The sequence below is a fragment of the Thermobia domestica genome, chromosome 5 (assembly GCF_964235325.1).
Source record: "Thermobia domestica chromosome 5, izTheDome1.hap1.1, whole genome shotgun sequence".
In the NCBI taxonomy this organism is placed as follows: Eukaryota; Metazoa; Arthropoda; class Insecta; order Zygentoma; family Lepismatidae; genus Thermobia; species Thermobia domestica.
This window is the reverse complement of record NC_137458.1, coordinates 117,508,276-117,519,062: the sequence shown is the minus strand read 5'-3', so window position 1 is coordinate 117,519,062 and position 10,787 is coordinate 117,508,276. Positions and strand designations below refer to the sequence as shown.

At 37.3% G+C, this 10,787-nt stretch overlaps 1 protein-coding gene across 2 annotated transcripts in view; it reads right to left on the bottom strand.

Moving 5' to 3' along the window:
- Positions 1-1,136: 1,136 nt before the first annotated feature.
- Positions 1,137-10,787, bottom strand: part of LOC145684681 (retinol-binding protein pinta-like) — a 57,250-nt gene continuing 47,599 nt past the window's right edge. For both annotated transcript variants that reach the window (XM_081757065.1, XM_081757066.1), the window contains 3 exons: positions 10,553-10,663; positions 5,035-5,140; positions 1,137-1,432 (listed from right to left, as the gene is read on the bottom strand). In XM_081757065.1, coding sequence (XP_081613191.1) covers positions 1,281-1,432; positions 5,035-5,140; positions 10,553-10,663 — 369 coding nt within the window. In that variant the 3' untranslated portion in view covers positions 1,137-1,280. The remainder of the gene's footprint in view (positions 1,433-5,034; positions 5,141-10,552; positions 10,664-10,787) is intronic.

Sequence of the window (10,787 nt, the reverse complement as noted above, 5' to 3'; positions counted from 1 at the left end):
CGGCTTTTCGGTTCAGATTTGATTACAATCTATTTCTGACGTCTCAAATAGCCTACTAGTTTCAGAAAATGTCAGACCTGTGAAAACCTCAAAACGTGTCCAAAATTACGATGGAATTTACCGTCTATGGTCGGGTAGATAAAAGGGCCCGCGATTTTTCGATTCGAATTTGATCACAATGTCTTCCTAAAGTCTTAGATTTTCGGTTAAAATTTAATCACAATGTGATTCTGAGATATTGTTTTCTCAAAATTTCACACAGCGAAAAACAGAAAAAAATGTTGGAATTTACCACCTATGGATTGTGTATGTAAAAGAACCCACATTCTTTCGATTCCAATTAGATTACAATGTATTATTCAAGTCTCATATAGTATTTTCGAAAAGGATATACGCTCAGTTAGTGGGTTACATTTTACCATATCATTCAATTTTCAATAAGAAAGCAAGAAATCTTCCCTGTGCTCATCCAACCGAGAAATGTCGTTGGAAGCAATCAAATAAGAAATTTTACGGTTTCCACTCAACCCAGAACCAAACTATAAGGAAAATCCTGGAGAAAAATCTATCAGCATGGACGGAGCAGAATTCCTGCGCACAAACTCCTAAAATGCTAAGTCTGGCCGCAAAATGAGGGAGCAAAGGGGTGGAAGCAGTGTTACACGTCATTTTTACTCCCCTGGGGTTTGTCGGAAATCAGCTCTCTCCATGCATTCAAATAGGTTAATCTCACATTGACCGAACACGTGCTCCAGGGTCACTTGGAGCAATGTCGGACATCTCCCCTCGCTTCTTTGTTGCGTGGCAAAATTACGGAAGCATGTCGATCGTTGCAAGCGCAGACCGAAACCTCATATTTAAAACATTCACTCACTACAAACGCTCAAATTGATCTGATAACATTCTAGTTCATTTGGGTTAAAATGTACCGTGCATATGAAGCTACCGCGCACACTAAGGGGCAAAAGCGATTCACAGCGCATGCTTCTACACATTTGCTCGCTCAGCAAGCGGCCAGCCTAAGATCTTACCAATGTTAGCTCGGTAAACTTGGCAATGAAGGATAGAATAGAAAAGTTACATTGAATTTACACTCTTAAACACATGAGAATAAGTTTGAAAATAATTTTATATCTTTATTAAACTTAAGTACAAAAACAATACTGCTTCAATAAACTAAACTGTGCATAAAAAATATTTTTTTAAAACTCACTGTTTTTAATTTGACAGTACAAATATTTGCAGTCTATACTATGGCATACAAAATGGTGGGTAGTTCCTTAGTCTACACATAAAGATCTGAAACTGCCTTCCATTCCAAAAGTATCGCTGTGCGTTTTGGGTTTACCGGGTCTTTTGGATTCATCGGATTTTTTGTTTTCCATTTCAATAATCCATGTTCTGTTATTCCGAAGTAGTTTCTGCCATGAATCTGTAAGAACAAATTATCTAAATATATTTTCAGGAAGTAATTATACTCGTACACGAGTACAACACACAACAATTTGAGAACTGATAAATTAGAGGATGAGTTACAGACTCTGAAATGTGGCTATAAAAAGCAATTAAAATGTTCTAAAGACCAAGCAGGAAATGCATGTATGTAGGGCGGGGATAGAAGAGTACAATCTCGTATTAGCATCATCTTCCTACAATCATATTCAAGGCCTATTTTAAATGTTTGCCGCCTTGGATCATTAAAACACCGCAGCATCCTCAATACTAACAAATATCTGTGTAGAAAACGATGGAGACCCTGTAACATTTGTTTGGCAACGTAGAAAAAATGTAATATCTTCAGCTATTTCAGTTGTTTTCCTAGTTAAAGTTTAGACTGTTTTCTATTCTCAGCTCTGCAGATACGGAATAAATTTAATCCGTATCTGAAGCTACACTTGTACAGTACAAGAGTAAATTATCAGTTACACCTGGCTCGCTGCCTGTAAGTTCCCTTTCATATGCTTGTTTTTTTTTTTTTTTTTTTTTTTTCGGACACTCTCTACTATCCGCTCATTTTCCATGGATCTCTACTGAATGTCTGACATATTTTTCCTCCCGTTTCAGCAGTGTTTGTCCACGCACAGTTTAATCTCATGATGAATTCAGACTCACACAATGCTCTTTGCAGTTTCCATGTTCGACTTTCACTGAGTCCCTGTTTATTTGTAACGAACACACTAGCAGACTACAAGAGGAAGCACTCACTAATATGTTGCTTTCCTTGCGCCCCTGGAATTAAGAAATGTACTAAGCGCGAGGAGTAGAAATTCGATAGAACTTGTTTCGCTACATAACATATAGTATTCTATGGTTGTTATCAAGTTCTGTATCGTACGTATTTCATAATATACAATATTTGACGGTCAAGTTTTTGTTGTCAGTTTTTTTTTTAAATATATGGAATTTTATCGTCAATGTTATGTAATATAGCACGCTACATGGTCAAGTTCTCGAGTCATTGACTCTTTGGTGTAAGGGACCCGGGTTCGATTCCCAGCAGGAGCTCATGTGGTTCGATTTCCACGCTAAGTTGTAGGTCACGTCTCATATACCCTCGCTGCTGAAGGGGACGCTAAACTCAAAATCAAATCAAATCGCTCTGGTAGCCTAGATTATTATTAATATGATTATTTGGTTGTAGATGTACAGTATAGTATACTATTGTCGTACTATTTATAATCTGCACCCTATAGTACCCATAGTGTTGCCACGAGATGAGATGATCTGAGAAATAAGTTTTTGTCATATCATCTCCTAAATTTTGTAGGTTTCGTCTCGTCTCGATTCTCGAAGAACACTTTCTTTTTCTTTTTTTTTTAAAAAAAAGCTTTTCTCGTCTCGTTTTGTAAATTTATGTAATTGACTTTGGAAGAAATTTTGATAGAATTGTGCACTTGGTAATAGGAAATTAAAATGTTATATAGGGATGGCTGATAATTAGTACTAATTGAACAGACGTATATCACCCAGTGCAAAATTGCTGGTTAAACTTTGTCCGCCTTATGCAGAGTTGTTTTGAAGTATGATTAATGTCATACTAAAGGCCTGACTACCACAGGAAACGTATGTTAGTCGAACTCTTTAGTATGGCACTAATGAGGCGTCAGAAGGACTCTGCATAATGCCCTGTATCTTTCATAGGTATAATTAATGTAACAGAAATAATAATATTGTAATATCTCGCATGGTTTTGCTTATAAACAACCGACACGTGCTTATATTTACAAACACCAACCATGTGCACCTTACTACGGTGGCAGACGACGAAAACACCAGCAATGTCACTGATCATGTGACGACAGGACCCCCAGAACCACCGCCTCACCTGGAGCTCCTATATAACAGAGAGAATTTCAGCGACAAACACCAGTCTGCGACTGGTCACCTTTAGCTTGCTCTGGAGCTCTAGGAGATACCTAACCCACAGCCTCTAGTTTCCTCGGAACTCTAGGCTTCCTCTCTGCCCACTAAACTTGTTCGGAGCTTTGTTGGAACTCCTAACCTCAGTCACCTAGCTTTCTTCAGAACTCTGTGACTCTTAATCTGCCTCTGCTTGCATGGAGCATTGGGGATCCTAAAATCCAGTCCACCTAGCTTGCTCGGAGCTCTGTGGAGATCCTACCCTAGGTTGCTCGGGCCTTGGCTAATCTCTCTTTACCCAGTGTTAGAGAATTTATATTAAAGTGATATTTGTTATATATATATACACTGTTAATAGAGGATTTTGTAATAAAAACTGCTATTGGAAGAAACGATTTCGAACTGTAATTTGCTCTACCTATGCTCTACCTAAATCTGCACAAGCAGAACTTCATAGTATACAATTAAATAAATATTAGACGAAAGCATTCCATTAAAAATTAATTCATGTAGAGTGCAAACTGCCTTTTACTTTTCGTATTAACAAAATAACTGATCATCATATAAGTAGTTCAAGCACATCACAACTACCAATAACTGATTTTAACAAGCCAAATTTTCGGAATGAAATCCTAAACCATTAAATTATGTAATGACATATACTATAAGGCGAGAGTTTTGAGTCTGACAAGGGTTTAACTTTAGACCATTATTTCGTATCTAATCTATTTACAACAAGAAATTAATTATTCAGAATGCACTATGTATCCAGATGACCTTAAAATAAATGGGGAATAAAATACAATTATTATGTATTAAATTACAAGATCTACAGTTAAATAATATTTATAAATAGAGTATATTGTCCAATAACTTCGCTAATCTCTACACGTTGATAAATGCTCTTTCTTTATATTTACAAACACATCATCAATTTATAGTTTTTATACTATGAATCATGTAACATCAAAGCAGCGTTTGAGATCTACTGTAAGATTTGGGAAAACTAGTGTTGTCCATGGGATCCGCGAAATTTCTCGCCTCGAATATTAAAATATACTTCACCTTTTCGAGACGGGACAAGAAATTTCTGGTCTCGTAACCAACAATAAGTACACGATATGTACGGTGTGTTCAAGTTTCTTATGACTGTACAACGTATACAATGTTCTGTGATCAAGTTCTTTATGATAACGACTGCTCTGCAGTATACAGTATTTGATGACTAAGCCATGTCGAGTCAGGCCCGTATCCAGGGGTGTCTAGGGGAAGCCGAGCCCCCCGAAATTTTTGCTGGCCCCCTAAATTTTTTACGGTAGGCTTGCAAATGAATTATAATATGGTGATGAACTATAATATGGTTGGATCGCCCCCCCTAACTTCAGCCGGGCCCCCCTACATTTTTGGACTGGCTACCGGCCTGTGTCGAGTCAGAACTTCACGGTATACAGTATTCTGTGGTAAAGTTCTATATGGTTAGTACTCTTAAAATATGTAAAAACATCTTGCTTTATACGAAGCAGGAAACTGTCCTGTAAACAACTGAACTATACATGATTTTTACATAGGGCCTACGCGATAACATATTCTATACCAGTTAATTTCTGTGGTTGATTATACTTTGAAACAATAATTAGAAAAATAAAACAATAGTTCTAAATTATATATACTTACCATTAAGTTCTTCTATAGTCCCAGCTTTGCCACCAAACTCATTGGGGAGCGTTTCGTCTGGAACAAGGTCGCGAATTTCTTCATTGTCTTCACCAGTTACTTTCACCTAATACACGCATAGATAGAAAGAGATAAATAAAAATTCTACACTATTGTTAGTGTTTAATGAAAAATAAAGGGTGTCCCATAAAGAACGGAACTTTTGGAACGCTCGCTATTCTGTTCTAGTAGGTTAGCAGCATTAAAAGTTTCACAATTACCTCTGTTTACAGCAAACAATACTAAAATTATGCTAAAAGATTTAGGGCCTTATGCAGAATCGTTCTCACGCGTGATTTGTGCCATACTAAAGAGTTCGATTTTCCTGCAGTAGTCAGACCTTTAGTACGACGCTAATCATACGTCAAAACGACTCTGCATAAGGCGGTTAATGGCGAATGAGGAAGATTGACACAATTAGAGTGGAAATAGTTGATAATTGTCAGTTATCCCATCAGGCATGGAGCCAGGATTGCGTGAAGGGAGGGTCTGTGACATGAAATACTGTGGTCATCATACCAGGGGCTCGATCATTCTAAACAATTTTACTGGAACATATATTGGTTCGTTTAGCCAGGATTTCGGAACGGGGGGGGGGGGATGACGTGAAATTCTGAAGGCCCAGGAGCTCTATTAATCTAAACTACTTTACTATCAACATATATTGGTTTGTGAGGATATGTTGGTAAGTATTTTAATAAACTATGAAGAAATCTCGAGTAAAATAATAATAATAATAAAAACGTATTGAAAAAGATTATACAATATTTACATCCTTCCCATGTTTATTCAAATATAACAATTTTCCTTTCATTGTGACCTCAACTATTATAAGAAGTACATGATTCACTATTATAAAAAGTACACACTCAATAATGTCTTGTAAAATATTTTGCAATATGTGCGTTCCTTTTTCTGTTGAATCAAATGTTAACAGAATTTTCTTTCCACATATATTTTTGTTTTTATTATTCCGTCAACTACTGTCTGTTTCAAATGACAGGTTAAAGGAGCAGTAGAAAATTGTTTTTGAAATAACATGTTTGATATTACAAGGATACGGTGACGAAAAATTATGATAAAAAATGTCCACGCTGTTACACAACGGCACTATGCTTTCGGAAGCTTGAAATCTCCCTGACTAGTAGCAGAAATTCTGAGAACTCCGCAACTTTTCTAGAAATTTTAAATTCCTTGACTTTTCCAGGATATATCGCTCACCTCGCAACCATGTATTGCAAGTAATACAAATTTCCTCATATGAAAGAGTAACCAAAAGCTTCCTGTAGTTTATTTTTAACGCTGATCCTTTATTTTTCTCATTTCATTTTGTTTCATCATTCCTTATTTTTTTTCATTTCTGGTCTCGAAGGGGGAAGGGTCCGGACCCCCCAGACCCCCCTTGGCTACGTGCCAGATCCCATCCTTACCAACCATCGTAGACCTACAATTTAACAAGTTTCGAAATTTCATGTGCTAATTACATCAAATGATTAAAAAAAACTTTTACCTATACCGTTCTGGATGGCAAGGAATTATAATAATAAACTAAAAGGGAATATCTCGATATAAAATAAGTCCTGAGTGAGTAAGTGACTAATTTGATCATCTGGGGGTCACAGAGGTACAACGTTAGAGCGCTTACCTTTGGTGTGTGGGGTCCCTGGTTCGATTCGCGCCAAGTAAGTTTGTGGTGGACAACATCTCGGGGTATTCCCGTTTCCTCCCACTTCATTCTACCCATTCTTCCATCATCATTGACTTGCTTTAATCATCGCTTCCCTTAGCCTAAAGGACATAATCGTGAAACGTTAAACTGAAAGTTTTTTGATCGAGGTCCAGGCCAATTACATTTGAGAGCTGCTCCTTATTGTTAATCAGTTCATCACTATGATATAATCGATTAAAAAACATATTTGTTTACAGTGGAGAGCATTTTTCTCAACGTTAAATATTATCATACTTGGAAAATTTAACGGATTAAAATTAAAAATTGCATTAAAGAAAACATAAATTAAATTAAGAAGTGATGTCAGAAGAAAATTGTCAAAATGAAAATTCAAAATTAGTGGATTAAAATTAAAATTAAAGATTTTCACTATTATCCAATGAGAATTGTTTTCTGCATTTCAGTTGAGTATTCCTTCCAATACTGAGGTTATGTGAAACATGGACCTACAACCTAACATGGAATCCGAACCACATGAGCTCATGCAGGAAATCGAACCTAGGTTTCTCGCGTGGTCAATCCAGTGTTACTATTTGGTCATTTTAAACCGTTTAGAATGACAGAAATGGAACCACTCCTTGGCATTCATTGAGTAACAATAGAGCTCTTTCGTTTAGCGTATGCGCCTTTAGCGTGGGAGACCCGAGTTTGATTCCCGGCTAGATCTCATGTGATTCGGATCCTACATTAAGCTATTGGTCCACATCTCATATAGCCTCGCCACTGAAAGGGACACTAAAACTCAAAAAAATCAAATCAAATCAAATTTAGTGACAATATTTCTGTGCTAACCCATTTAAATGTTACGCACATTTTCTTGAACAGATGTACAGTAATTATTTCATTAACGCACAGGCTACTCAGTAACATACTGAATACAATCGTATTATATCATCCAACAATAAATGCAAGTGGAAATGGCAGTATGAGTTGATACAGAGGGTATCGTAAAGGTTATTATTAGGTTCATGATAAGAGATTTGTACTACGTTTGGTAGTGTAAAGTTGATGACAGTATGATTTACTAATTATATTAAGAGGAACTAATAGCAGATATTTAGTACAAAATATTTTTTTCTCTCTTGTGGTACACACAGCTTTGGAAATGCATAAAATGAAAGGGAAAAATTAAAACACAGATCGAACGTACATTAATGTCTAGCCTTCTTGTTTTGCGACTGAGACGTTTCAGGCTCGAAATCTGTGGTAGGTCATTTAGATTGAGATTTTCTCTTGGTTTTTCCACCAGGCTAACGTATTGGGATAATACAGGGTGACTCACATAAAAGTAGCCCAGCTAGGTAATACTAAAGATGAGCAAATAATTAAGTGTAATTCTCTGAGTAATTCTGGCTGATGCCGGTGTGCTGCCTGATGTGTAGTGCTTTAGCACCTTGCAGATTCTGTTTCCTTACCAGAAGGAAGACTATACTCCTTCTTCCAACAAGATGGAGTCATATACCACACTTTGAGGGAAGTATTGGTGCTGGTGTATGAACTGTTTACAGAAGACCGCACCGTAAGCAACAGGTTATAACCCCCCCCCTCCGTTCCTCGGATTTATTCTCTTATGACTTTTATCTCTGGGAATGCGTAAAGCAGAAGATGTTCTGAAGCATATTCTGGCTGACCTACATGAAATCACATACACCATCCGTATCCTAGGAGCAAGAAAGCTTTCTTCCAGTTTGCGCGTGCTTGCCTTTTGGCTCTCTACGCTTGCACTTGAAACGCTTGCTTTCATACAATCTACCTTATGTTGTATTTGCAAGCGATACTTTAGCGTCATAGCATCACTAGCCATTCATTGACTATTGACAACTTGACTTGTAAAACGCTTGCGTCTAGCTTAAATGGAACACTGAATGAAAGGTTGTACCCATGTAACTTCGTTACTGGAATCCAGCACGTTTTCCAATTAAGCTGGATGCAAGCTTGACCGACTTGCAATTCAAGCCTCAGCAAGCGGTTTGCAAGTTATCTCTGCTAATAGGGTAGCATCGCCCATGAATAGCTACAGGCAGTATCAACTAATGTGCTGCGACGTGCACAGAAGTGTCTCGATGTTAACAAGGGCCACTTTCAGCATCTCTTGTAAGATGCAGGTAAACCAGTGTTTACACTTTCCTACTCTTTTGTCCGGTATCCAGTATTACTGCCCCGGCCTACTTTTATGGGTCATCTTGTATTTTTACCTTTAAATACAGTGTAGACATTTCCTTCTTATTGTTGATGCTTCCAATGTAAACTAGCCCCGTAGGCTTTGTAAATACGTATTAATAAATAAAATTATTGAATATCTCAGATAATTTCTGAGGGAAGTTTCTTAACTACATTTAATTGGCACAATTAAGTTTATAAATGGAGGTACTTTGTTAATAGACCTTTAAAACACATTGTAACTATCGGTTGAGTATGGGAAATACATTCCCATAACACATACTTTGACTAACAAACATTAAATGAGTTTCTCTTGACTAAATAAGTAATATTTCAGCACCTTTTGCAAAAGAACCAGTCACCATACGATTCTGAAACATGTATACTCAGAAAATAATTACACTAATTTCTTTATAAGCTCTCCGAACTGTGTTTGCTAGGTCCCATACTTTTCGAGTAAATTTACATGTTTATGTAAACAACGTATAAAATTATATTGTATTGTCCCACGTGGTGTTGTATATAAACAACTTCATGCTTATGTTTACAAACACCACCACATGGTTTTACAAGAGGTTTCTATACACCAGATGGATCCACTATCACCTGTAGACGACGACAACGGAGCAGCAGCGCTACCGCCGTCCGAGGTCCCTATAAATTAGAAGTAGACCTGTACCAGTTCTCTGGTGCCCCTCCTATTGTTTGCATTAGAACATTAGGAGTAACCTAACCCCAGGCCTCTAGTCTGCTTCGGGACTCTTGGCTTTTCCTTTCTCCTGGCCTATCCTGCTTCGGGGCTTTGCCAGGAATCCCAACCTCAGCCGCTTAGCCTGCTTGGGGCTCTGTGGTCACCTAACCAACCCACTGCTTGCTTCAGAGCTTTGGGTCCCTAACGCCACTTTGTTTAGCCTGCTTCTGGGCTCTGTGGAGATCCTGTCTGTGACCTATTGGTCAAAGACTACCTATATCTAACTCTGCAAACTTAGAGAAATTATCTGTATAGTATTTTTGTAAAATACTGTTTATAGTGGAATTTTATAATAAAAGCCGGTAGCGGGAGTTGATTCCGGACATTCTTTTTATTAACACTCTGTCTACAACCTATATGGGACAGAGTTTTACAATATAAATAAGAAAATAGCACTTAAATGTGATCTACCCTACTGAGACAATAAGAGAGTTTGCTACAGGACTAGTGTATATATATTGAAGACTAAGTGAAAAGAATAATACACCTCATGCCAATGATGAAAATGCCCACGCTTGGATAGTTTTCTAACTACATATTTTATACTAATTTGAGGACACTGAATGCAATGAAAGTATTTTCAAACATATCCGTCTCTGGAGTCGCGGGAAAAATGCTCTCAAAGTAGAAATATAAATATCTAAAATTTCAGGGCATTTTTCTCGTGACCCCAGAGACGGATATGTTTTAAAATAGTTCCATTGAATCCAGCGTCCTCAGATTAGGTGCGATTAGAAATGAATACAAGCATGGACATTTTTATCATTGGCATAAGTAGTAGTCGTTCTTCCCTGAGGTTTAGTAATTTTATTATTAGAATAATTAAACACATTTCTTACCCTTTCTTTTAATTTGCTAGGTATAAATACTAGAGCACAATTAATAAAATTTCTCACAGCAGGTTTCAGGTTTGCGAGGATGATGTACTTGAATCTTTCTGGATAACTGCCCTGGAAAACAGTAAATAAATGTGTCGTCAATTACTTCATCCACACTAACAAGGTACATTCGCGAAGTGTCCCCTCGGGGTTCGTGTAAAATTGATTCAAATGCAAAGTTCTCAACGGCCCAATG